This window comes from Mustela nigripes, chromosome 7 (genome assembly GCF_022355385.1).
Source record: "Mustela nigripes isolate SB6536 chromosome 7, MUSNIG.SB6536, whole genome shotgun sequence".
Taxonomy (NCBI): Eukaryota; Metazoa; Chordata; class Mammalia; order Carnivora; family Mustelidae; genus Mustela; species Mustela nigripes.
This window is the reverse complement of record NC_081563.1, coordinates 139,423,637-139,450,815: the sequence shown is the minus strand read 5'-3', so window position 1 is coordinate 139,450,815 and position 27,179 is coordinate 139,423,637. Positions and strand designations below refer to the sequence as shown.

General features: G+C 62.3%; 1 protein-coding gene and 1 long non-coding RNA gene across 3 annotated transcripts in view; one reads left to right on the top strand and one right to left on the bottom strand.

Annotated features, from left to right (window-relative positions):
- The window catches only part of NTSR1 (neurotensin receptor 1), a 46,279-nt gene extending 27,039 nt beyond the window's left edge, over positions 1 to 19,240 (bottom strand). For both annotated transcript variants that reach the window (XR_009405519.1, XM_059407367.1), the window contains exon 1: positions 18,213 to 19,240. Coding sequence is in view for 1 of the 2 variants with exons in the window: in XM_059407367.1 (XP_059263350.1) it covers positions 18,213 to 18,926 (714 nt within the window). In the remaining variant the exon portion in view is untranslated. The remainder of the gene's footprint in view (positions 1 to 18,212) is intronic.
- A 1,056-nt stretch (positions 19,241 to 20,296) lies between these two features.
- Positions 20,297 to 23,736, top strand: LOC132022093 (uncharacterized). Its single transcript, XR_009405520.1, has 3 exons — positions 20,297 to 20,449; positions 20,641 to 20,820; positions 22,692 to 23,736. It is a non-coding gene; the product is annotated as an uncharacterized LOC132022093 (long non-coding RNA).
- Positions 23,737 to 27,179: the final 3,443 nt, after the last annotated feature.

The window sequence follows — 27,179 nt, the reverse complement described above, 5'->3', positions numbered from 1 at the left end:
CCTGGGGGGGTCAGTCGTTAAGCACCCGCCTTCAGCTCAGGTCATGATCCCGGGGACCTGGGATAGGGCCCCGCATCGGGTTCCCTGCTCGGCGGGGAGCCTGCCTCTCCCTCTCCTGCTCCCCTGGCTTGTGTTCCTGCTCTTGCCGTCTCTCTCTCAAATAAATCAATAAAATCTTAAAAAAAATTAATAACAAATGAAAAGGGCGACAACGTGGCCCAGAGATTCCAGTCGGGCGGGCGCCCCGAAGCACGGGAAGCAGGGACCCAGAGGGAGGTTCGCGAGCCCTCACAGCGGCCAGCGGCTGGGAGCAGCCCGGGGGCCGACCACAGCCTGCCAGAGCAAGGGTCCCCAACCAACGGACACCTGAACCCTAGTTTAGGGTGTACTGGGGCCCCCTCCCTGGCACGTGGGGGGGGCACCCTGCCTGGTTTGCCCGAGACACACATCCGGGTCACCCTCCCCACGGCCACGGGGGCTGAGATCCTGCTGCTGCCCCTCCCCTGGGCACGGCCCGCTGGGCTGAGCTCGGGTCCCACGCGGGGCTCGTGGACGTCCCCGCGTTCGTCAGCCGCCCGGCACCAGTGCTGGAGGGGCCGGGGGCGGCACCCTTGGGCCGAGCCCTCTCTCTGGCCCTCACAGCCTTTTCCTGTTGCTTTCGCCCCCACAACCACAACCTCCCAGCCTCACACCAAGGCCGGGGGCCCGACTGGTGGGTGAGGCCTGCCCCCCACCCCTGCCTGTAGGGGAGGAAGCTGAGGGCTCGGCGGCCTCGCTGAGGCCCAGAGAGGGCGCCCGAGTCTCTCAGGCCCTCAATGGCCACTTGTCCTCATAGCCACGGGACCAGGGCAGGGAGGCTGGAGTGCGAGGCCCACGGGCTGGGACGCCGGGCTCTCTCCCTCGCCAGGCACCACCACCACCATCCCTCCTGACTCGCCTGCCCTCCCCTCCCTGCCGGACGCACGGCCACCCATCTCCCGGCCAGTCGGTCGCCCCGAACATCGCCAGGGCTGCTGGGCACGGCTCCCAGTGGCTGGACTTGGGCAGGGCCTGCCCCCTGGGCTGTGCCTGGTTGGGGACCTGGACAGGGGTCCCCGGGGACGTGGAGGCTGAGGAGGCTCACGCCTGCCTTCCTGCAGGCCTTGCGCCGTCTGACCTGACCACTCCCCGCCCATGACTCATGCGCAGAGGTGGACCGGAGAACAGAAGTCGTCTGCCGCAGAGAGCTCACCCGGCCCACGTGCAAGTGTGGACCCAGCTGTGGCCGGCAGTTAGAGCCACAAACGGCTTCAAGTGTGAAATGGAAACCGCCTCGCAGAGGGGACGTTGAGAAATGAGCCCTCTGCCATTTTTAGAAACCAGACCGTAAAAACCCGCAGGAGTGGCCTGTTGGGAACGGAAGCTCCACTCACTGGCGGGGGGGGGGAGCGTCTGAGGGGCCGCCCCTGAGCTGAGCTTCGGGGCTTGCGGGTCCCGTCGGCGGTCAGAGCGGCCTTGTCCAGCTCTGCCTTTGTGACCCAGCGAGGACGCAGAGCACAGGGACGGGGCACATTAGCTGTGAGGCTGACGGATGGAGGGCTTCGTGGAGGAGGCGACCCCCGGACCCAGCTGAGCAAGAGGGGAACGTGGACATCTGGAGGGAGGTGAGGACACAAATTCAAGGAGCCCTCCCTTCCGTTGGATTACAGCTGGGAGAACACGGGGCGCAGTGGTCCACCCACTTTCCCAGACTCAAAACTGCTCACCCCTTCCTCCAGGAAGTCCTCCCTGCTGTTCCAGCTCACACTGCTCCTAAGTCGATGCTCTTCCTTGTCCTCATAGGGAGCCCTGGGAGGGATGCAAAGAGCCCGACGGGCCCTGTTTGGGCTCGTAGGTGCTGGGGACTTTTGGGGATCCCAGGGCTGTGCTGGGACCATCGGATGCTGCACAGTGAGCAACACGGGGCTGGGGGCTGGGTGGTCCTGCACTGGCCACAGAGCCAGGGGCCCAGGACACAAAACATGGCTGATGGCTTTGTTCAGGAGCCAGAACCAGGTGATCTGGGACAACATCTCTCCTTGGACCCCGAGGAAGGATCCAAGACTCTTTCTTTTCTCTCTTTTTTAAAAAAGATTTTATTTATTTCTTTGGCAGAGACAGATCGCAAGTAGGCAGAGAGGCAGGCAGAGAGAGAGGAGGAAGCAGGCTCCCCGTGGCGCAGAGATCCCCATGCGGGGCTCGATCCCAGGACCCTGAGATCATGACCTGAGCCGAAGGCAGAGGCTTAACCCACTGAGCCACCCAGGCACTCCTCCAGGCCTCTTTCAAATTAGCTTGGGGCAGCGTCCTGGGCACCCATGTGGGCCTGCCCTCGGGCGGTGCCTCTCAGCTCTGCAGTGGCCCTCGGGGAGCCCCTGCAGACTGAGGCCTGGCCCTGGGCTGTGGATGCCCAGGTCTGGGGCCATCTGCTGTGAAAGCTTTCAGGGTCCACTACTTCCAGCCCGAGCCTCCCCATCCAGCCTCCCGGATCCGCGTCCTTGTGGAAATTCACGTCCAGCTGCACATGTGGGCAGCCTGTGGCCGTCTCCCCCGCCAGCCCCGGGCTCAGAGTGGCTGCCCAGCGGCCACGCGCAGCGACACGCCTCAGAGCCCTCCTGCTAAGCGCCGGGGGCTGCTCGGAGTGCGACATCAGCTGCAGACCTGCCTGCTGGGAACTCGGTCTCGGGGAAGCTGTGGCTCCGGGCGGGGACGACCTTCTTTCTCTCTGGTGACAGACAAAGCTGTTGGTGCCTCACTGTGCTCCAGCACGTGGACCCCCGGTCCTGGAAACCCCAGGCCGGGGCTGGCTCAGGGACCGTAGTGGTGGCCGAGGCAGAGGTGCCTGCCTCAGTGACAAGTCCAAGGGGACTGTGCAGGTCCTCGCTGGGGGAACGGTGTGACCAGACCTCGTTTCTCAGCCAGACCAGACAGGCGCTCTGAGACTCAAGGAGCGCCTCTGGGACCCGTGAGCACAGGTGAGGCCGAGACCCTCATCCCTGCCGCATACTCCCACAAGCGCCAGAGCCCACCGTCCAGCCCATCAGCACCGCCGTCCCCTGCCTGGACTCAGGGACCGGAGGGAGGGACCAGGCCCAGCACCTGGTCTGCCGGCGAGCTCTGAGGCGCTCACGGGGTCTCGACACACCTGCAGCCTCGCAGGTGGGACATAGGAAGGGGCAAGCTGGTCTCCTGGCTGCGCTTGAGGTGGCCCCCGTATTGGCACAGAGAATGGTCCCACCTGACCCCCAGATCAGTAATCAATAATGAAGGACAGTAATGAAGAAAGCCTTTGGCGCCTGTAAAGCCCTTGGCTGGGCTCTAGCGGCCACGCTGCGTGGGACAGCCGGCTTCTCTGTGGACTGGCCGGCAGGGGCAGGGGACAGCAGCGCCCTCTCACGGGCGGAACATGGGATGCAGAGTGAGGGGTGGCCCGGGCCTGTTGCCCTCAGCGTCCCCCCGCCCAGGCTGGCACCTCTGGGATTTCCTTCAGAGAGAGCCTGTCCTTCTGGGCTTCCTCGCCCATGGTGGCTCTTTCTCCAGGGCAGGAGGAACGAAAACACGTTTAGTTTATTGCTGGTGGAAGTGAAAATCCCCGTGTGGGGCCCACGCAGCCGGCCCCGTGGAGTCGCGCTGGAGGGCTGCTCCTGTCCGGTCAAGCCCTGGGTCTGGGACAGGCGAGGAGACCCCTTGGCTCTCCCGGGAACCCCTGGGGCCAGGGCAGCGTATGGGGCAGGGGCTTGGGGCTTGAGGCAGAGCCACTGGGAGCCCTCCCGTGCCTGGGGCAGGAGCTCTGGCAGGTGGCAGGGGTCCCCATGCGTCTGGCTGAAGAGAGCCAGGGGTGCTGACCCCATCCTGGCTTCCCTGCTTGTTGTCCCGTTTCCAGCTTGCCGTCGGGCCAGAGCAAGCTCCGGACCGGGTCCCAGCACCCATGTCTGCCCCCCCGGCCCGCCCAGCACAGCAAAGCCACCTCGGGTCTCCGTCTCAGAGCGAAGTCAAGACCGGCTTTGCACGCATGTCCCTTTGGCCTTCCGAGTGGCTGCACGAAGGAGCCTTCATGGGGCCCCTGACCCACACTCAGTGACTTGTGTTACGGGCTTGGAGCAGAAGGGTCGGACCCGGAACCAGGCAGGTTTCACGGGCACCTCGTCGGAGGGTCGTGAGGTCCACTCGCGTCCCCTTCCCATTCCTCCTCTCGCGCTTATGGGCTCCTGCTCTGCACTGGGACTGGGGGTAACAGTCCTGAGCTCAGCAGACAGAGTGCGTGTCTGCCCCAGAAGAGAGCCCTGCCCAGGCAGGCAGTCCTGGTCCCGCCCTCTGCTCTGTCCTGAACGGTGGTCTGGTGGGGCTTTTGGTGGACCCCAGAATCTGTGAGTGTAACCTTATTTGGAGAAAGGGTGTTTACAGATGCAATTAAGGACATGGAGATGAGCTCATGCTGAATTAGGGTGGCCCTAAGTCCAATGACATGTGTCCCTATAATGAAGAGAGGAGACACAGACGCAGAGGAGACACCCTTTGAAGACAGGCAGAGACTGGAACAAAGCCGGGGGCCACCAAAAACTGGAAGGGGCAGGAAGGACCCTCCTCTAGAACCACGAGGGTGTGCAGCCCTGCCCCCCCCCGCCCCCTGGCTTCAGGCCTCTGGCCTCCAGAGCTTTGAGCAGCAGTTAGGTCTGCTGTCCACTGTCACCGTGGCCCCAGGGCACTTGCCCTCGGCTCACGAGACCCTCACAACAGGCGGAAGCTGGAAAGGTGCTGGGGGTTAGAGCCTTTTCCCAGCATGAGTATCTGTCCCTGGTGGTTTCAACTGGACGCTTTCTGAACACCTTCCAGCTGATCTCCAGATCTGACATAAACGTAGGTATTTTAATGCATTAGACGGGCGTCTTTTAAACAAGCCGTCAGGAGAATGAATTGCAGGAAGTCGAGTGGGTGTTAACCTCGTCTAGTGCCCCGCGTTCATCCGCGAATGGGGGGCCTCCCAGGAGCCGCGCTGCTCCAGAAAAGCTCCCTGGGCCTGGGGCGCACGTCGCGACCCCAGATCACCGCTCACGTGTCTTGGCAGCCCGCTGTGGCCGGCTGGTGCGCTTCCCCAATCTTCTGGGCCTCTGAGGGTGGAAAGAATGTGCCCCAGGACCCGTGCCCCTCCCAGCCCCCAGCCTGGCAAGTGCCCTGCTCCTCCTCCAACTTCACCCAGCACCAAGCAGAGCAGGGGGCCCGCAGGTGGGCTCCGGTCCCCTGGAGGACGGATTGCCTCGGTCACATGGGCCTTGGGCCGGGGCAAAGGCTAGAGCCCAGGCATGTTGGCAGCCTGTGGGGAACAGAGGGGCCTCTGGGCCAGCCACTTTGCTTCCTGCCTCACGAGCGCATCCTGTAAACGCAGCACAGGATGGGCCCAGACCCAGCCACTCGACACCTGGCTCAAAGGTGCTCCTGTCTGTGTCAGCTTGTGCCCCCCACACCCCCGCCCTGGACCCTGGTGCTGGCGCTCAGCGGGGGCCGCCTGCTGTCGCGGGAAGATGCGCAGAGCACCTGGAGGCCACCAGACGGCGACGGTTCCCTGGAAGTCCCAGCATCCATCTGTGGCTGGACCCTGCCTCCCTCGGGCCCTCCCCCCAGTGGGGAAGATCAAGTGGTGAGGGCTCCCTGCACCAAGGACATCCCAAAAGGGGGTCTCTGAGCTGCGTGGGCAAGACTGTCCCTGGGCAAACCGCCTGCCCCCACTCAGTGCTCCTTTCCAGTCAGGGTTTCCAGCAGCAGCTGGTGCGCCCAGCCCCGGAGATCCGGGGAGCGAGGTCGGCACAGATGTGATCGCCTCTCCCTCAGCCCCAGCGGTGCACAGCGGCCCTCGGCAGCTCCCGAGTGCGCACATCCTGTCGGGCAGAGGGCCTGAAGCAGACGGACTTACAGCTGGACGCACCTTGGACTTTGGCTCTGCGCCAGCAAGTGCTGGATGTCCCGAAGCATGGGGCCCCCGGGTGACACGACCCACATGCACTCGCACTCCTGCCTGACCCTCGGGAGCTGGAGGTTTTGCAGTCCTGCCAGATAATGGGGAAATGATACTCCATGAGCAGTTACAACCTCGCCATTCCTGAGTAGGGATAAGTCCTAAACGGCTGAGGCCTCTGGAACTTCCGGAAGTTGAAATGTGTGGGGTTCTTTTTCTTTTTTAATAGAGGAAGTGTTTTTGAGTTATCAGGGCACAAAACTCACTGAAGAGTGCTCTTAACCTTTAAATCCGTCAAGGGAGAGTTACTGAACTTTACAATAAATTCGCCTTTTAATAGACAACGAACTAAAAACGTTTGAGTCCAAATAATGTCACCCCGTCTCGTAAGCTTCAGTGTGAGATTCACGCAAGCCCAGAGGCGCCCTCCACCCTCTCGTCTCTAGGAGGACTCTGCTTCTTTGCTGGGCATTCTGCTGCACCTTTGTTTGAATAGTTCCTTTGAAGCCAAATCTTCTATCATAAACTGTCTCAGATGTTTTTGGAAACAGGCAGTGTTTAAAATCCAGGGCTGACTCCCACTTGGGTTACTGGACTAACTCTCTTGTCATAAACAACGTGAAATTGTACCCAATGCTCCAGCCAGTTGTTTTCAAACACAGGATGAGCCACCATGCAAGACTGTGGTGGCCGAGAGCAGGGAAAGTCACAACATGAGCCCGCCACCCCCCATCTCCCTCCTCGGGGACATCTTCCGGATTGTAGCACGAGGAGCTGCGGTCTGGACGCGGCATGCTACTCTGGCTGAGGAGGCAGAACTGAGAAGCTGGGGCCACAGAACAGTTTGAATCTAATCTGCAGAGAAGGCACTTGAGAGGGGGCCCTCAGCACCGGGGGTCCTCAGAAACCCGTGAGGGGCTCTCCATGGCCTCCATGTTGGTGCGCTCTGTACACAGACTGAAACCCCGATTGGTTATGGCCCGTGGCTGGTGTTCTGACAGCGCTGGAGGGCAGGGGTCTCATTCACACACCTAGTGTCCCACTGACATGCCAGGAGGCCACATCCGAGAAATGAGCTCTGGGCCCTAGAGGGAGGCCTCCTCTAGATGCTCCCACCTAAACCTTGAAGCAAACCCCTGCAGGGGACACTGAGACTAGAGTTGAGTCCTCCCAAGTTAGAAGGGCTTGGGCTTTCCGGAAAGCTGTGCAGGTGAGGTGTCAACCAGGGTGTTGGGTCTGCAGCTGAACGGCCTACAAAAGTAAGTCGACACTCTTCAAAGGAACATAACAGAACACAGAGTCTCTTCAATGCACTATCTACAGCACTTAGTATAAATTTAAAAATACCAGATATGCAAAGTAACAGGGAAATGTGACCCACTGATAAGGAAAAGCAAAAAGCAATTGCTTAGAATAGCCCTCAAGGTAGCAACAGGAAGTGGGAAATATCAGGCGTGAGCAGGTCCAAGGCGAATTCTTGTTGGACTGTGATGAATTAAGGGTGCGCACTCACAGCCCCCGAGCAGCCATCAGAAGAACAAACACAGACAGGTATTCCTAAAACAGTTAGTCGAGGAAATAAAATGGAGTATTCTGGCTTCCCCTTCAGAAGACTAAGAAAAGAGTCTCTGGAAACTGGGGAGCGTGGGAGGAAATCTCAGCAAGGAGTGAGCTGGAAAGGGGACCCCCCCCAATTCCATGCATGAATTGACATGAACCCTGGGCTTATCCTTCACCTGCCAATGCGTGGAACATACCTAGAGAACCGGGGTAAAGGAAGGACCTGAAAACTGCATGTGATATAAACCACCTCCCAGAACCAGGACAAAACCTGGAGCCGTGTGCCCTGGGGAAGAGCAGGACAGCACTACAGAGGGTTTGCAAACGGCACTGGCAGTGGAGCCACCACCAGACAGGGAGGCAGATCAGGCTGCTCCACCTGGGCTCCCTGCCCAAAGAAGCCACTAAAAACACAGACATTCTCCGGAGTGTTCTAGATGACCTAAAACAACACAGCAATATCCAAAGTGTTCAGAACGTAACTGTAGATGACTTATTATGGGAAGAACCAGGAAAATGGGACCAACTCTCACGGAAAAGACCATACAGACTGCTCTCGGGGAGACTCAGATGGTGGCACTCTAGGAGAGGACTTTGGAACAGGTGCAGGCACTGTGCTCTTCAAGATAAAGGCAAATCTCTTGAAATGAATAGAAACATGCAAGCTCTCCGAAGATGAAAAGAAACGACATCAAAAGAACCAATGGAAGTTTTAGAACGAGATGATATAAGAGAGCGATATACCGGACAGAGCAAGCAGTGTCCTGACGCACACATCATCCCCAGCACAGACCGCGACTCTGAGCCGACAGACAGGCCTGAACTCCTTCAGGGAACTGAATTCACACCGGTGTGTTCTCTAAGCATAAGGAATTACAAATCAATGACAAATGCTGTCAACATTTGGAAATTAAGCAACATGATTCTCAACAGTCCAAAGACCAGCAAGAGTCCCAAGAGAAATGACAAAATATCTTGACCTGAATCAGAATACGTTGCGAAAATCTTGAAACATTACTAAAGCAGCACTTAGGAGGGAATTTATAGCGTTCGATGTTTAACCTACAAAAGAGCAAAGGCCCCAAGTCAATACTCCAAGCTTCCACCTTAAGAAATTCAGGGAGCTGAGGACAAATTAAATCCAAGCCCAGCATGAGAAGGAAATGAAGACCAAAAGCAGAAAGGCCACAGAAAAAATTCAGGAAACTGAAAGTTGGTTATTCGAAAAAGAATAATAATACTGGTAAACCCCCAGCGTGCGGACCGGGGGAAAGAGGGTGCATGGGTCACCGGTACCAGGAATGAGAGAACAGGTGGTCACAGGACCCGTGGGCAGCCTAGGGGACAGGAATGCCACCAGCTCCATGCCCCCAAAGGGGACGACTTAGATAACACGGACCAGTTCCTTGAAAGACACAAGTTGCCAGAACGTGCTCCAGCAGACGCACAACACTGGAACCCCTCTGTGCCCATGAAAGGAACAGAGTTCACAGCTGGGAACCTTCCAACAAAACTCCTGGCCCAGACAGAGTCACTGAGGAACAACATCAACCCTTTAAGGAAGACAGACGATCGCTTCCAGGAAACAGAAGAGGAGCCAGTACTTCCTAAGCCATTCTACGAGGCCAGCATGACCCTGACGCCAATACCAAAGACGCACAAGAAAATAAAACTACAGACCCATACCTCTCATGAGCATAGACACAAAAATTCCAACAAATATTAAATCAAATGCGGCAACATATACAAAGGATGATGCGTGGCCAGGTGCGGCCTGAGCTAGAAATGTGAGGCTGGGCCAGCAGTGGACACTAGTAACGTTTTCCACTGAGACAAGGTCCCCAGAGTCGTCAGGTCCACAGAGACAGAGGCAGAGTGGTGGTCTCCGGGCTGGGGGAGGGGTGGCGGGGGATGGGCTCTTTCATGGGGATGGGGAGGTGAAGGCCTGTTGGACACAGGTGGTGGGGACGGTCACACAGCAGTGTGAACATGTCTAGTGCCACTGCTCTGTACACTTAAAAATGGCTGGAATGCTAATTGCACATTTGTGGCATTTTGCCACAACAAACATTAACCGATGTAATTCACTGTGTTAACTACGGAAGGAGAACCACATGGCCGCACCAACAGACGCAGGAAAAGCACGGAACAAAATTCTACATCCATTCGTGACTTCTTAATCCGATACATGGCCTCCATTAAAGACTTCAATAAACGAAAAACCTCATCTTTGATAGGAAAGTATGAAGACTTTCTCTCTAATCTCGGAACAAGGCCAGGAAGTTTTCTCTTCCACTCTGATGACATGTCGTGCTGCAAGTCACAGCCGGAGCGGTGCGGCGGTAAGAGGAAATTAATGGTGGACCGAGTAGAAAGGAAGAAATAAAACTGTATTCACAGACAACACAACTGCCTGCACAGAAGATCCCAGGGAACCTACAAAATAATTTGTGGAGTTCGTTAGCGTGCTCAGCACGGTTGCAAGACACAGCATCAGCACGCGAAACCCGATCACACTCCCAAACGCCGGCCACAAAGGCCTGGAAACAGAAAAACAATCCCCCAAACATGAGTGTGCGGGGATCTGTGCGCTGGGGGCCAGCACCGAGGACGGCAAAGGGGACCCAACCCGACGGAGTCACACAGCGTCCTCGGGGACTGGAGGTCCCAGGGTGAAGACGGCGAGTCTCCCCACCATGACAGACGCGCTGACCCAATCCAAACCCAAACCCCAGTGCTATTTTGCAGATATTTAAAAGCTGATTCTGAGATTTACGTAGACAGCGAAGGGCTGAAATTAGCCAAGCCGATTCGGAACGAGCTTCCTGAAGGGTGCCGGCGGCAGTGTGAGAGCAGGGCCGGTGCAGACGCGCACACCCGGGGGGTCCGGGCAGGGCGCCGTGCGGGAGCACAGGCAGCCTTTGACTTAGGCGCCAAAAAGCTTCAGTGCAGGAAAGACTGTCTTTTCGTGAGCAGCGCTGGCCCCGTGGACACGTACATACGGAGAAAGCGCCCGCATCTCACACTCTAGGGAAATGAGCTCCAGACAGGTCAGAGCCCTAAATGCGAGACGTGAGCCCGTAAAGGCGGCGGAAGGAGGCAGGAGGAAGGTCCCCAGGATTCCCTAGACACAGCCCGGAAGGCGGCGTCCGCGCCACGGTCCGAGGGGCTGCACTCCGCCAGAATCAGTGGTCCTCGGGGACGTGCGAAGGCCCAGAGGGGCAGAGACCACCCGCAAATCACGTGTCTGGACGACGGACCCACAGGCAGAAGATATTTTGAAACCTCTCCGCATTCAACCGGAAGAAAGCAAGTCGGTTGACAACTGGGCAAACTCCAGGGCTGACTTGGGCAGAGGAGGGGCGCCCCGGGTCGCCCGCCGCCAGGGAGAGGCAAGGCAAGCCACGACGGGGCCCACCTCACGCCCCCCGCGACAGCTGAGCGAAAGCGAGCGGAAAACCGAAAACCGACTGGCGGGTGCCCGCGAGGAGGCGGGGCCCCACGTCCTTCCACGAGGCTGCGGACGCGGATGCTCCGCACAGCACGGCTCTGCCACTTTGGAAGAGCCTCGCAGCTTCCCAGAAGGCTGAACGCACTTCCTGGGGGACCGGCCGTCGGGCTCCCGCGCGATCTCCCGGGAGAAAGGAGGAGGCGCCCGGCGCAAACCCCTGCCGCCGGTCCGGCATCGGCTTCACTCGCCCCCGCTCAGGCCGCAGAGGCTCCGTTCCCGCGATGTCCCGGAAGAGGCGCCCGGCGGGGACACGAGACCCCTGTTTCCAGGAGCGGGACGGGGGCTGACCGCCGAGCAGCAGCATGAGAGCAAGTGTGGGGGCGACAAGACTGACCTCGACCCTCCAGGGGTGGGTGGGGGTCACGCGGCTCTACGCGTGCACCTGAACTCGGACGTCCACAGCAGGGAAGCGGGGGCACTGGGGGGCTCCGTTGGTTGGGCGGCGGCCTTCGGCTCAGGTCACGACCCCGGGATTTCAGGATCGAGTCCGAGTCGGGCTCCCAGCTCCTCGGGGGTCTGCGTCTCCCCGTGACCCTCCCAGCCCCCCGGGGGGTCAGCGTCTCCCCGTGACCCTCCCGGCCCCTCGGGGGTCTGCGTCTCCCCGTGACCCTCCCGGCCCCTCGGGGGTCTGCATCTCCCCGTGACCCTCCCAGCCCCTCGGGGGTCTGCGTCTCACCGTGACCCTCCCCTCGCTCACGCTCCCTCTCACCATCCCTCTCTCAGAAAAGAAAAATTTAAAAAGAAGAGAAGTGATTTTTTACCAGGTGCCAATTTTGAAATAAAGGGTTTCCTGCAGGACCCTGCCCGTGGATGACAAGGAACAGCTCCTGGCCCCGGGGGGGTGGTCCCCACACCAGCGGGCCGGGTCTCCCCACGCATGGCTACCTCACCGCTGTGTGCGGGTTACAGAGCCCTCGCTGGGCGTCCGGAGCCCTCCCAGTCACCTTGAGGGTCTGACGTCCCCCAGCCTCAAGGTCAACAACCCCGGCAGTCGGCCGGCAGTGGGGCAGGGGGTACGGGGCACCGGTTCTCCCCCTCCCCCAACCGGCCCTGGCTTGGCTCCAGGGGTGGAAGGACGCACCAGGTCATGTGACTGGCCCAGGGTCTGGCCGCTGTGCTGCCGATGGCCGTCCCAAGGTGCCCGCTGCCCGGCAGCACGGGTGCTCCCCTCTCCCCTTCCCTGCCCCCACACCAGCCCAGAAGGTCCACAGAGCAGCAGGTGCTGACGTGTGACGCCCTCCAAGGGGGCAGAGCGAGGCTGCAGGTCAGTGGCCCCACCATGGGGCACCAGGTCTGGCTCGTGTGCCCTGCCCTCTCCGGCCTCGGCTTCCAGGTGGGACCTGAAGAACCGGTGTTTCCACCGGCACGGCACCTGGCTTGTTTGCTGGGTTGGCCTGAATGTTGGGGTGCAGCTGGGGAACAGCAGGGGTGCAGGGCGCTGGGCAGAGCCCACGGCTGGGAGCCCAGCAACATTGGACAATGGCTGTGGGACTCGGGCCTTCCCAGGGGCTGAGTGGAGGGGGCACAGTGCTGCTGGAGGCTTGGAGCTCCCCACGAACGTTCCCAGGACCCCTCTGGTCCTTGGGGCCACTGAGTCCCCAGGATGACTGTGCAGGCCCCAGAGGCCCGCCAGAGAGGAGACCTGGCCACCCCCCAGAGCCTTTATGGGATGAGGCCTCGGTGCGCTTCACGCTCGTTTCCAACAGACTCAAAGAGACGTAATAGTTCACGTTGCCTAAGGAGCCCTCAGTCCACAGCTTGTCGCAAACGCCCGGCCATGTCACCACCACTGCAGTCGAGGTGCAGAACACTTACGGCCCAACGTCGACCCCACCCCTGGCCCCTCAGCCACGAATCTGTCTGTCGCTTTGGCATTTCCAGAATGTCCTGCAGTGGGAAGCGTGTCTCGGCGGCCTTCAGAGGCTGCTGTCCCTGCTTGGCATAGAGGGTCCGTCGTGGACACTCTGGCTGTCAGCGAAGCCCGCAGACGGGCTGGAGAGCCCGCGGGCAAGGCCAGGACTCTAGGCACAGAGAGTAGAGTGCGTGCAGGGGCTGGGGCGGGCAGGGTCTGGCGGGGTCAGTGCTCCCCGTCTCACACGACGGCCGCGTTCTGGGGACAGGTGTCAGGAATGGCTGCACCGGAAGTCGGTTGAAACAGTAAATTTCATGCTATGTATCTTTCACCACAACAGAAAACAAGAAAGAAAGGTTTTGGATCCTGTTTTCTGCTCCAACACGAACCCCAAGGAGACCAGATGGGGTGCCTGGCTGCTCTTTCTCCGGTGGAGACAGACAGAGGCTCCCCGACACCTCGAGCGGGCCCGCCTGTCCCCGTCCAGGAGACTCTCCCTGGGAGCGAGGACGGCCCCCAGGTGCCCGCTGGGCCCACCCGCCCTGCGGACGGCGCCCTGGGGAGGGTGTCGTCCTGGAACAAGCACGCTCTCTTACAGAGGGGCAGCACAGCTCTCCAAATGGGAACCCACGCCCCACAGCGACGCAGCCTCATCGTCTCGCCATGGACGGTGCCTGGGTTTGGCGACCGCCCCTGCCGCGGACCTCACGGTGTTCTCCCCTTCTGGGCCAGCATCTCTTTGGTACGCAGGCGTGGTGCTCTGTGCTCTGGGTCTAATGCCCGGGGTCGGGCTCCACTCTCAGAGCTGGGTATGCCGAGAGTCCAGAAACTCCGTCCAGCCAGGAGACTCAGGCACAGGAAGGAGGCTCTGTGCTGGGGGCAGGGCCGCGCTGTCCTCGGGCCGCGGAGCAGGGGTACACAGCGGCGCCAGGGGGGAGCCTTTCAGTGGGGAGGGGGTGCCCTACCCTCAACGATGTCTGTTTTGTGGGGACCCTGGGGCTTGCCGAACTTAATGACGAGTGCCTGAGTCACTGAGGTCGGGCCGCTACCTATGGTTCACAGGCAGGGGAAGGAGCGGAGAACCAAGGGGCCACAGGATGGAAATCCTGAGAAAATGACTCGTGGTCCGACTCTAGTGGAACCAATTTTCTTCTGCTCAGTGGGGATGGAGGCTGCTGCCTCTGTGTCCGTGGAGTCGAATGAGACTCTAAGGGCCGAGCGTCACAGAGGCCACGGACCCCGGGCAGGTGGGTGTGGGGCACCAGCTTCTCCCCCTCCCCCATGCCCTGGCTCAGCTCCAGAGGCAAGAGGACGGCCCCCTGCCCAGGGTCAGCCTGGGCAGCTTCTTCAGCCCCAGCTTAGGCCCAACCCCCACCAGGAGCACTTCCATCTGAGAAGGAGAACAGAAGCAGGGAGCCCCCAGGAGCCCGAAATCCTAACCAGAAAGTGTTGGCACAGAGCGACACCAGCCGCTGCTGGTGCAGGCCACCCAGGCTTTCACCTGTCATGGTGGTGCGAGGCCGCGCCACCCCTGCCCTCGGCTCCCCCACCCCTGCCCTCGCCTGGGCACCGCTGGTGTGCAGAGGGGCCATTCTGCCCTGGGGAGGCTCCAAGGTGCCCTCTGTCTCTGTTCCCAGAGCTCATGTGCTCCCGGGGTGGAAATGCATGACCACCGGTTTGAGCATCACAAAGACTAAATTTACTGAGAAAAGAGCAGATTCAGGTCTCTGCAGAGATGAAGCCCTACCATCCCCACGGACGTTTGCCAGGGACTGGGCCCCACATGAGGACTAGCGTGGGGCTCTGGGATTCTGCCCAGCCATGTCTTTCTGCACCGAGGGCTGGCAGTGACCCCGACCCTGGGGGTCAGTGCTCAGGGCACCTGTTAGGGAAGTCTAGACTCTGACCTTCCCTCTCCTGCCCACCACGTGCATCCGTCCCCCACATCCCATGCCCCGAGTGGCACAGAGGCCTCTGCACTTCTGACGGAAAAGACGGGACCTCCCAGACCCCCTTCTGTTAACTGAGCAGCAGAGACCGCCTACAACACGGACGGGGGCTGCTCGGGCACCTGGGCACTCACAAGCTGTGTTTCCCTGTGTGTGTGCACATGGGGGTCTCCTCTGTCTGTGCACATGTGTTGCATCTCTGTGTGTCTGTGTGTCCACACTGTCACGTGCATGTCTATGTACGTGTTCCTGCGTGTGTATCTGTGTGTTTGTATACGCGTGGACACAGCCCCCAGGCTTTCCAACACTGGACTGGAGGGGGTCAGCACCTCCCCTACTCTTCTTCATTAAGTGGGAAAATGAGAACACACGAGGGGACAGCAGACGTCTAGGAGCTGCGGCTGGAACCAGGCCAGAGCCGGCGACCAGGAGGATGGCAACCGCCCTGGGGCAGGCAGAGTCTCGGGTCAGGGCTGGGGGCCACTGGCATCACCAAGCCGGGCAAGCATCTGGCCGAGTCAGATCTGAACTGACGCTAGAACCCTCCGGGTCTCTGCCGCCACTGGTCTCTGGTCACACCGCAGGTTCGCTGGGGGGTGGACATGACCCCTTCCCCCAACCCACCCCAAAGCCAGCCACAGAGAGCCCGGGGCGGCGGGATCCCCGTGGTGCCTGAGGTCAGAGCAGGGGACCGGGCAGGGCCGCAGGGGGATCAAACGCGACCCGCGTGGGCTCACCCATATGGGCAGGACCCTTGTGGGGACTGTGTGCGCCCCAGGGAGACGGCGCTCGAGTGCGCGATGGGGTGGTGCTGTTCCTCAGGGGGGCTTTCTAGTGAGAAGACCCCTCGGGGGCAGGAAGGCTGTGACCAACAGTCTGTCCGAAAGTCAGAATCCACTCCCTCCAGGAGTCAGAGGAGAGCCCGGACGAGGGAAGGGGACAGCCCCGTGGGCTCCTCCTCCCAGCTACCCCATCAACTTGGGGCTCCGGGTCTGGGGCCTCGGCTGGCCTGGGCCTTGCCCCGCCCACTGACAGCTCCCGGCGACACACCCAGAGATCACGCAGCTGCTTTCAGCGGGGACTGTTCAGAGTCGCTCGGAAATCCGATCCCAGGTCCCCTCATTTCTGAACAGGACTCCCGCAGGCCAGTGCCCAGGAGGGGCCCTTGTGGACAGGGCAGGGGCTGGCGGCTGACCCCCCCTGCACTTCCAGCGCGGTTGGTGAGAGGGGACACACTCGGACACAAGCACGAAGCCCCCGCCTCCCGCCCCGGTCAAGCATCGCTGCTTGAAACCAGCGACATTCGCCCCGACCTGCCCAGGGGGCCCAAAGCCCAGATGGGGGACGCGAAGCTGGAGCCCCTCTCCTGAGCTGGAACAGGGTGTGCAGAAGGGAGTGAGGCCCTGGCCACACTCCTGGGAGCTGCTCATGGCCGGCCGCCCGGAGGGAAGGCAGCTGGAGCCTGGGGCCTTCAGGGGAGACGGACCGTCCAGTCTCTGAGGGCGTCGGGCCGCAGCGAGTGTTTAGTGAAGGCAGTGTCTGTGGGCACGGAAGGGGGGCCTGCTGCAGACATCCGCCAGGACGCGTCTTGGGTGCTGCTGTGTCCCTGCCTCGAGCCCAGGGACTCGGGGGACAGCCCTGTGGGGGGCGAAGTGGTGTCACCCAGATGTCTGATCCCATGAGGCCGGTGCGGAGGAGGCCGGAGTGGGGAGAGGCTGCTTCGGGGGGCTGTGCTCACGCCACCGTGGCTTGTTTGGGATTCAAACCCGCCTGCTCCTGGCCAAGCCCTTGGGAGCCCAGGGCAGGGACAGGGGTCAGAGTGGAAGCGGCTGCTGCGTGGGCGGTGAGTGCCGGCGACCTGAGCTGCTGAGCCCAGCCTGCCCCACGACACCTTCCAAGGCAGGAGGTGTGGCCGCTGGGCCCCCAAGCCCGCGCAGCTCAGGGGAGGCCCCTGCGCAGCTGGTCAGAGACAGCGTGGCCCTCTGAGGCCTCGGGAAGACAGTTTCCTACCGCGTGTCGCACGCGGCCCCGTGTGGCTTTGCCTCCAGCGCAGGGACGTTGTCACAGACAGGCAGCCGGGCTCTACGAACCTCCCTACAACGCGCGGCTAGGGGTGGGTTCCTCGGCACGCAGGGGACCCTGTGGCCATAAGCTGCAGCCTGGGGAGTGACGCGTAGATGACAGCTCCTGCCCGCGTGGCCGGCCCCCACCCCAGCCCACCGTCCTGCTTCCAGCAGGAGCCCTGGTCAGAAGCCGGAAAGCATGGCCAGATGGGCACGGGGCACCCTGGTCCCCTCCTTGGCTCTGCGCCCCCAGACCCTTCCCCTCTGTCCCACGCTGCACCTCCACAGCCGCCTGGTCCTAGGGCCACGACACCGCCCAGTGGGGCATCTCTGCCTGGACGCCCGCCCACACAGGACCCTTGCTCAGGTGACGCCTTCTCTCCATCCTGTGGTGCCCGACCCTGCCAGGATGCCTCGTCCTAGCCGGTCCCCAGGGAGGGCTCCCACCTGGGCTCCCGCGGCACCCTGCTCAGACCCTCGGAGGGCTGTCGGGCACTTGGCTCCCGTGTTGTCCACCTCACAATGGTCCCCCACCTGCCACCACGCACAAATACCTCAGGATCTTCCCAGCAGAAGCAACTTTATCATTACCAAAATTGTGCTTCTGAGCATTTCCCCGAGCCAGGAACCAGCGAGTGCTTCCCACGCACTTTCTCCCGAATCCTCTACCGCCTGAGGTCGGGCTGGGGCTACCAGGTTCACAGATGCGAATGCTGAGGCTTAACTACGGAGCCAGTCGCAGGTGGCAGCAGGTTTGGCTATAGCTCCAAGTGTGAGTGGGGGCGGGGCAGCCAGGAGGCACTGGACGCAGGGGGTCGGGCACAGGTCAGTGCTGGCCTGCAGAGGAGACAGACCTAGCCTCCTGGGGCCACAGATCCTTTCAGGGACGCCGGCGAAAGGGGCTGTCTACAGCACACACACGTTTCCCTTAAACCTCAGCGAGTTTGGGGACAGCTGAGGCCCGTCTACGGACCCTCTGAGATGTCCCTGATCTGAGGGCCCAGCCCCTTTTGATAGGAGTGGACGGGATGGGGCGAGAGATCTGGCAGCTCCAGAGTGAAAGGTGCTCCTGAGCGCCCAGCCCCCTGCCCCCATCCCCTTCCCGGCTGCACAGATCCACAGTCTCCTGGGGACATCCTCTTGCTCCCTGCCCCAGAGGGCACACAGGCTGGAGAGGACTTTTGCGAGGAGGGAAAGAGCGAGGCGCCCGAGACGCCTGAGGCACCCCTGCGTGGGGAGTGCCTGCCAACCCTGCCCCTGGCCAGACCCCACTTCTTCCCCATCCTTCTTCCCCGACGCGGCTTCTCACCTGGATGACGACCTTGATCGTGGCGGTGCCCACGATGGGCGTACACACCAGGCCGCCGGGGTGCTGGCCGTCAGCGCTGCGGTTCTGCTGGCCCATGGTGAAGGGCATGGGCACAGCCAGCAGGCCCGAGGCGAGCCAGATGGCGCTGATGAACTTCTTGGTGCGGCTGCGAGACATGAGGGTCTTGGCCCTGAAGGGGTGGCAGATGGCCAGGTAGCGCTCCACACTGAGGCTGGCCACGTTGAGGGCCGTGGCATAGGTGCAGGCGTCACGCAGGAAGTAGTAGCCGCGGCAGCCGGCGTCGCCGAAGGCCCAGGGGTGGTGCACCCAGATGAAGTTGTACAGCTCCACGGGCATGGCCAGCAGCAGGATGAGCAGGTCCGACAGCGCCAGGCTGCCCAGGTGGTAGTGCACGGTGCTCTGCAGGCTCTGCAGCGACTTCTTGCGGCCCAGCGCCAACGCTGTCACCGAGTTGCCCACAGTACCAACCGCGAAGAGCGCCAGGTACACGGCTGTCACCAGCACCTTGGAGTAGATGTCGGTGTTCACGTCCAGGTCGCTGCTGGGCGCCGCTCGCAGGCGCTCGGACTCGTTGCCCGAGCCGTTGCCGAAGCTGGAGACCAGGAGCGCCGCCTCCAGCCCGGAGGGCGGCAGCGGGAAGGGTTTGGCGCCGGGCGCGCCCTGGGGACCGGGCGCCGAGCCGTTGAGGCGCATGGTGGGCGCGGCGCCGGCGGGGACCTTAGCGGAGGGAGCGGCGGGGAGCGCGCAGGACTGCGAGCGGGCGCGCCGTCCAGCCGGGCAGCTCCCGACCCGGCCCGCGCCGCCCCGGAGCGCTCGCGGCGCGCTCACCGGGGGCCGCCGCTTCCCTCCCGCTCCTGGCGGGCCCGGCTCGCTCCGAACTCCGGCCTCCGCGGCTCTGCGGGTCCCCGGCGCGCGGAGAGCCTGTGGCGCCGAGCGGAGCGCACGCACGGCCGCCCCGGCACGCTCACTCCCTCGCCTGCGCGGTCCTCGCTCGCGCTCCCCGCGCGCCCCCGCCCCGCACTCCGCCCGCCGCGCCCGCGCCTCCCGGGCTCCGCGCCTCCACTCAGCGGGCGGCAGCGGGGCGCGCCCAGCCGCGGGGGGCGGTGGCGGCGGCGGCGGCGCGGCCCCGGCCTCTGTCCCCGCCCAGCCCGAGTGTGGGGCTGGCGGGTCCCCCGCGTGCCGCCGGGGGTGCGTAGGGGATGTGGGGTCTTCCCCACACCTCTGCCAGGAGCGTGCTCTTCTTCGTTTGGGGTCTTCCCGGCTTCTCACGCCCCGCCCCGCCCCGCCCCCCCAGGAAGGGAACTGCCCCCATGGCGCTTGCAGGGCTCTCAGGGGGGTGAGGGAGGAACAGGGGTACCGTGGGCTGAACAGCCCGCACGGCGTCATTCTGGGTGCCCAGGGGGGCTCTAGCACAACTGGGGGGGGAGTGGTGAGTGGGGGGTGCAGAGAGCAGGAGGAGAGCAGCGCCCCTCCCCGCGGGGACTGTGGTCCTGCACCTGGCACCCTGCCGGGCTTTGTCCCACCGTGCGTGCCAGTGGGGACACCGGCCTTTTATCACCACCTGGATGTGATCATCAGAAGTCACCCTCAGAGCCCATGCCCAGCAGGCTTGGCTAGGGTGACCCTGGGGGTCCCAGGGTGGGCCTGTCTGGCTGTACCTGCTGTGCTGAGAATAGGAACTGGAGGAGGCGGAGTGGGGGCAGAGGCTCGGCTGTGGGAGGAAGAGGTTGGGCATCAGAAGCTGGGCCAGTCCGGACCCAGCCCAGCAATGGGTCCGTATTTATTCCTCTCTTTTCAAAAGGCTTTGGACTTGACTGCTCTGCAGAAGCCTGGTGTTCTCATCAGGCGATCCCAGCACATAAAAACATGTGCTTAAAAACTCAGCCTTCAAAGACAACGTGAACCTCCCTTTGCTGGAAGCCGGTAGAGCAGGCTGGGAGGCCCCCGTCATGGCTCCATTCCGGCCTCGATGCTTCGAAATTGGGCACCAAAGCACTAAAGCAAAGCGTCCTGTACCTCCGTTTGTCATCTGTGGCCCCGGCGTGGTGGTGGGACGGGTGGCCCCCGGCCAGGGCTGCTCTGGACGCTGACGGTGCAGGCACGCAGCAGGAGCTCCGTGGACCTGCGGCTGGGCATTGCTGACGGGATCGTGCAGCGGCCTCACAGGCGAGCGGGTGAAGGCCCAGGCCAGCAAAAGTCACATTAAACCCCAGACGGTAAGACCGGCTTGCTCTCTGGAAGGCAAGTCCACCAACTAAGTAAATGGCTCTTGGGATGGGGACCTGGGTGTGCTGGTCACAAGAAGAAGGGACGGTGCCAGACCACATGGGAGCCCTGGGTGACACCGGGGTCTTACCACGGGTGACACTGGGGTCTTACCATGGGTGACACTGGGGTCTTGCCACAGGTGGTGGCATCTGGTTGCCACTCTCAGGAGCCTCCCCAGGGGAAGGCACCAGCTGGTGGCCACTGGGGCCCGTCCCTTTGCCGGCCAGCAGCTGAAGCTGCCCGGGACGACGCTGGTGGAAGCGTGCTCCAGCCCAGCTGCTTAAGCTCACTGTTTGGTTTTCAAACCCTGACCTTTGCGGTAAGCCGGCCTTCTTTTCAAAGATTTCTTCTTGAGCCAACCTAGGAGCTTAAAAAATCATAAAAGTCAACTTAGTGCAAATATTGGACGAGGCATTTGCTTAACACCATGGAGGAAATGTCACTTGGAAGGCCTCGGTCTACAAAGAGGGCAGCAGGCCCTTGTTGGGGCTCCCTGGTGGCCCTCTTGGAACCCCTGTCCCGTGTCCTGGGAGCCTGGACGGCACAGAGGCCAGAATCTTCCCACTCATTTGGCGCGAACGTGTCCTGTAACAGCTGAGACCCTTCTAAGAAAGTGTCAGCACGGGGCGGAGAGGACGGATCCTGGGTCTGGCTGTGTCTATGGGTGACAGCCCATGCCCTTGGCTGGTGTCTGCCCCCAAGACTGACAGGCGAAGCTTGGCACTTGGCGGGCTTCAGGGGGAGGGGAGCCCGTATGGTGAGCTGCTCCCGGCTGCTCTGAGAGCCTCGGGACCTGTCACCCCTGACCCCAGGCTCCAGGGCGAGCTGGCCAGTCCCATGTGCACGGATGTCTGAGCTTCACATACAGAGCCCGCTGGGCCGGTCCCCATGCTGGCTGCGCCTGCAGCCATGGGAGGAATCGGGGGACTCACTCACCTGGGGAGCCAAGATCCAGGTTGGGGAGACGTCCGCTTTTCTGGGTGCAGGATTTCAGTCCCTGGAGTTATCAGTGCCCTGAGCTGCTCTCCGCCCTGGAGGTCCCTCTCTTTCCTCTGGGCACCCTCTGCGGGAGGGCAACTCTGGCGAGCAAGTAAGAAAGTAAGAAAAAGTCATCAGTTAGCAGTCCGACCGCTGTGGGACATCGCGATGAGGTTTCCTGCAAGGCTGGGGGCGGGGGAGTGAGCGCTTCTGTGGGAAGGTGCTGTGAGGAAAGTAATTCGAGGAAACACAATTGCACATTTGCAGAGTTTTAGGTGTGGATTTTCCCATCCTCGACATGGAAATCGCACACATGCCCAAATGTACAGCATTCCGGAAAATTTTTAAAAATAGAGCCACACGTGTGTAAATGCAAGTGAGGTGTGAGTGTGAGCCGGCCGGAGGGGCGGGCAGAGCCTCCCTCAGCCGGGGCCCCCGCCGGCTCATGGCCTGGTCGGGCTGTCGGCAGACCCCAGAGGTCCCGCTCCGGGCCTGTTGAGTTCCGCTGCGTCATCCTCGTCTCTCCTGGCCTCCTGGTGAGCCGCACGCCCTTCACGTGGTCCGTGTGCGTGTGTCCGCGTGGGAACGAGAACGCGTATGTAGGGCACCTGGGCACACGGGCTCAGAGATCTTCACCGGCAAGCGCATCGCCGGCCTCAGCCCCCGGGCTGGGTGTGTGCGTGTCAGAGAAAGCTGTGCGTGTGGCGGGGAGGGAGGAAGCCCCCGAGCGGGGAGCGTGCCTCCAGCCTCCCCCGGGAGCTGCAGCGCAGAACCTCACTGGGCCGAGGCTTTTTCTCCGAATGTGTGTTGGAACCACTGTGGGCGCCTTCACCAATGGGCTGGGCCCCGGCCCTGGGGCCCCTCATTCTTGGATCTCTGTGGACGAACGCTGACAGAGTTAGTCTCCATTGGCCAGAGACGCTCTCCCTAGGATTTCCCCTCCATCCGCTGTCCCTTTGTCCGTCTGTCCAGCAGTAACCGAGTGTGGTCAGCACCGGGCATGGGGGCCTGCCTTCCCAGGGCTCACAACACACCATGTGGGGAGCGTTCCGTGCAGAAGTGTTTGCAGGTGGGGGCCTGGGCTGTGAGGGGAGGAGGCTGAGGGGCCTGGCTCCCGGCCAGGGGTGAGGACGGAGGGGCAAGGCCCCGGGGGCTCAGCGCCCGGCCCTGGAGGGGGACACAGCGGGGGCTTTATTCCCTCTGGATGTGCAGGCAAGGCTGTGCCGTGGCCGCCGGTCAGGGGCTGGTCCCCTGGGAGCCTCCATCGTCACTGCACCCAGAAGCCAGCCCCTCCTCCTCACCAGTCCTGGAGGCTTGTCAAACAGCAGCAGCTCCTGGCCCTTCCGGCAGCCGAGGGCGGGACAGCCCGGTGGAGCCGCGCCCGCGTGAGCCCCGTCTGGGACATTGAGGCTTCGGTGACGCAGCACGCCAGGAAGCTGGGGTTTGGGAGGAAAGGGGCCAGGTCGGATCATTTCCTCAGGAGAAAGAAAATCCAACTTCCCAGACACGTTCAAGGTCGCTCGGTCCCCGGAAGTGTCCTGGGACGGCTGACTTCGGTTTCAGGCGGGCGTGCACACGAGGGTGCTTGTCAGAACTGCCTTAGAGGCGGCACGGCGACGCCCCCAGACCAGGCTCGAAACGGACGGAGGGGCCCTCTGCCTCCCCGCTCACCCCCTCCTGGTCATGCTGGGAGGAGGTCCCTAATTTGCTCTTGGGCAGAAGATGCGCGCGCGCACACACACACACACACACACACACACAGCGCGTCTAACACAGAAGGACAATCCCATCTGCTCAGTGTGCAAAGAAAAGCGGTGTGTTTGCAGCTCTCGCCCTAGGAGGCGGACAGTTTCTGAGCCTGTTATAAATTTACCAGTTTGTGGCTGAATTTCCCAGGCACACTCCGAACGTAACAGGCAATTTAAAGACAAGAGGGTCCCGTTCGGCTAATATGACGCTTCTATTTATTATCTGGAGGAGGGGGGACTGGGAGTTCTTGGCCTCGGGAGCCTGCTGGCTGTTTGACAGCCCTGTGCGGGGACCCCTCCCCATGCCCCCCGCCCCCAGCACCTCCCTGGGCGAGGCGGGAAGGGGCAGGTGGGCATCGGTGCCCCTTCCCCTGCCTTCCCGACTTCTCTCCTCCTTGGCGGGGAGCATGGAGTTTGCATAAACATGATGCTGACGGTTCCAGCTCTTTCTCTGCAGAGCTGAAGCTCCCTTTGTCTGTAATCAGGAGTTCTAGTTGCCTAGAAATATTTAAATAGAAGAAATGTCTCTCATCTTGTAGTGACTTCATACGAGTTCCAAAAATAAAACTCGAACCGGAGGCTCTTTTGTCATTCTTGCCTCAGAGCTCCGGTGGCTGCTCAAGGGCACGCCCAGCCAGGTGGGGGCACTGAGGGCGAGTGGCCGCAGGGGCTCGGGGCGGAGGCCGACGTGTCGCAGGGGTGCAGCAGCAGGCTGGGCAGCCTGGATTCCCGTGCGGCCCCCACAGCACGGCTGGGGCCCCGGAGAGCCGCGGCTGTGGGGCCGAGGGGGCGTCACGGGCATCCCCACTCCCTCTTCCCTCCGCCCTCCCTCTCCCCTGTGGACACAGAGGGTCCTGCCCCTCAGGTGGGCCACAGGCAGTGCTCCGGCCAGCAGGGGTGAAGAGAAAGGCGTCCCCTCGGTTAAGTCCTTCTCTGGCTTCTGCCGCCCAACATGGGTTTAGGGCGGTGGGACCCCGTGTTGGAAGCTCTGGAGGAGATGCCCAGCAGCAAAAGAGAAGGTGCTAGAATCCCCCTCCCCAGGACCTCCACCCCTAGAGGTCTTTGCCTCGTCCCCAAAGTGCCCCAAGACAGCCCTCTGTGACCTCAGACAACGCATTCACCATCTGTCCACCTGCTCCAGGCTGAGGGTGCTCGGGATCTGGGGCGGGGGGGGACCAGGGCCCTCTCGAGGGAGTTGAGTGTGGGTCTAGGGACGGGTCCAGGAGTCTGGAGCCAGCAGGGTGGACCCACCCAGGCCGCATGGGGTCCGTCTCTGGGACAGGAGCCCCGAGGTATGGGAGGCCTGGATGACAGCCAGGTGACCCCCGCTGGCTCTCCCCTCCTTACTTGGATGCCAGGCACTGTCCCCAGCAGTGTGTAAGGGGCCTGTTGTCGGCAACACGTTTATGCACGGTGGCCTTGCCCGCTGGACCTCACGTTCCCGAAGCGAAGGCCTCTGAGCCTCCCCATCCCCAGGCGGCCCAGCAATCACCAGCTGCAAGTCCAGCAGCCTGGCCAAGGCATCAGCCTGCGGGCCCTTGACCGGGGCTCTGGCAGAGTCTCCTGCCTCGCAGGGTGGCTCCCTGTGGCCGCAGGACTGAGGCGTGAGTCTGGCTGGCAGCCAGGCAGGTCCCCCCAGCTCCTGGAGGCCTTCCTGGTCCTCTGACAGAGGCCTCACGCCTGCCTTCCGACTTCTGGTCCTGACACTTTCCGACGGAGTCAGAGAGCATTCCCCACCCAGTCTGGGAGCAGTGCCCTCACTTTGTCCAGTCCACGCGGCCTGCTTTATGTCCTCACAAGTTCCAGGGGCTGGATGCAGGGTTTCTGGTCGAGGCCTTCAGAGTGCTGTCCCTGCGGGCCGCGCACCCCGAGCCCCAGCACCCGGGGCCTTTCCCACTCGGGGCCAATCGGCCCACAGCCCGCTGGGGCCTGCCCGTCCACGTCGGAGCCGCAGAGTGGACACTGAGCTCCCGTGGGGTCGGGCAGTGGCCCTTGGCCGGTGCCGCTCGTGTGCCATCTGTGGGGACCGGAGCTGCGACCAGGCGGTCCTGGGGAAGCTGCCTGTGGCCTCTCTGCAGCGTGAGAGGGGCCCCGCTCACAAGGAGCAAGAGGCTGGTGAGGAATTCTCTGTTCTGTCGGCGTGAATCTAACTTTCTGAAGCGACAGAGCCCAGTGAAGACAGCTTTCGGGTCCTCAGATCGGGGATGGGGATACGGGCCACACCGGCCAGCACCCAGCCCATGGGGCTCACGGGGCCTTCCTTGTTAGCCGTGAAGCCCCAGCCCTTCCTCCCTGGGGCCGGGAGCATCTAGGGGCTGCCGGAACCTGACCACAGCGTGGTCAGGGAGCACAGGTGCACATGCATGAAGCCACCCTTCGTCCTGGGGCAGTGGGGACACAGGGTCCCTCTTGTCCCTGCTCCAGGGCGCCCCTGCTGGCCTAGCCAGTGGGGAGCTTCTCCCAGGCTCAGAGCTGGGGGCCCCCTCCTGGGGCCAGGCTGAGTGTCCATCCCCGGTTGGCGGGCGTCTGCGAGACGTGCTTGGAGGCCGGCTGTGTGTTTTCCCCTCGAAAGATGGGTTCGCCGGTTAGCGCACCAGCACGGTTCTGCAATCTGGTTTTTAAAAATATCGTCACTGGGGGAGAAAAGGAGCATAAGCACTCGTGAGGACATGTGTTCTCGTGTAAATGAACAGTCACAGCCGGCTCCGGCGCTGCGTGCCTCTCGGGCGAGCGCACGCACACACACACACACTCACACACACACACGCACACACGGGAGCCCGGCTCTGCTCTGTGCCTGCTTTGTTCCAGGCGCTGCTCTGGCGTCCAGCCCCGGGCTGGCCTGACGCGGACCCCCGGCTGAGTGGGGCGGCTTTGGGACACAATGGCTCACTCGTCTTCCTTTTAAAAGGGCTGAGGCTGCTAGACGGCACCAGCATTCTGCTGTCCACAGCCGGAGCGGCCCCGGCTCTCAGAGCCTGGCTTTGGTCATCTCTTTTGCCGTATGTGTTTGTCAGGCTGGTTCTCTGGATGGGACGTCTGCGCCACTTCATCTGTCCTCACAAGGGGCGAAGGGCACTGCTCCACCCTGGACGGGACATCTGTCGGTGTTGCTTGTCCGGAGCCCTGTGCTCTCTCCAGCCCTGCCCCATCCCTGCCCCTATTGCTCAGTCACCGGCGTCTGGGGACCTGGAGCCCACCAGTGTGGCCTGCCCCCTGAAATCAGAGGTCCCCTGCCCACGGCCCAGGGGCCCAGGGTGAACGCTCGGAAGCCCTCCCACTCGCCGGGCAGAGCAGACACCCCTGCTGGCTGCTCGCTGAGCTGGTTCCGAGGCCTTTGACTCCGCTTGCAGCACTGACTCCCGGGACCCCGTGAGCCGGCCCCGCCCGCCTGCTTTTCCTCAAGCGGGTTTGACTCAGTTTCCAGCCCCGGCCCCACGTGTCTCGCGACGGGCACCTCCGATGTCCTTGCAGGTTTTCGCACACCTGGGTTCTGGAGGCCTTGATGCGCAAAGTGAGCGAGAGGGCCCAGAGCTGCCCCCGCCGGTTGCTGCTTTCACACGCCCAGTGGGAACAGGCCGGCAGCGTCACGCCTGGCGGACTCTCGGCTTCTCTAGAAATTTCAAGGCTCGGAGATGGAGACGTCAGCTCCTGAGACGCTCCCGTCCGCCGGGAGCCGGGAGGAGATAATTAGCTTCTCCCTGTGACAGCGAACGATCAGCTTCGGAATGGCACGCCGCCGGCTCCGACTGACAGGCCGCCGCCGAGTTACTGCAGGAAAACACGTTTGTGGGAACACAGAATTCTAGGCCCTTCCTGCTCCTTTCCGAGCACCCCAGAACCTCGGCCCTCACGTCCCTCTCCGAGCAGCCCTGAGCAGCCCAGGTTGCGGTCCTCCAGCTCCATCCTCCAGGGCCAGGCTCGTCCTCCAGGTCTGAGCAGCACCGGGCCG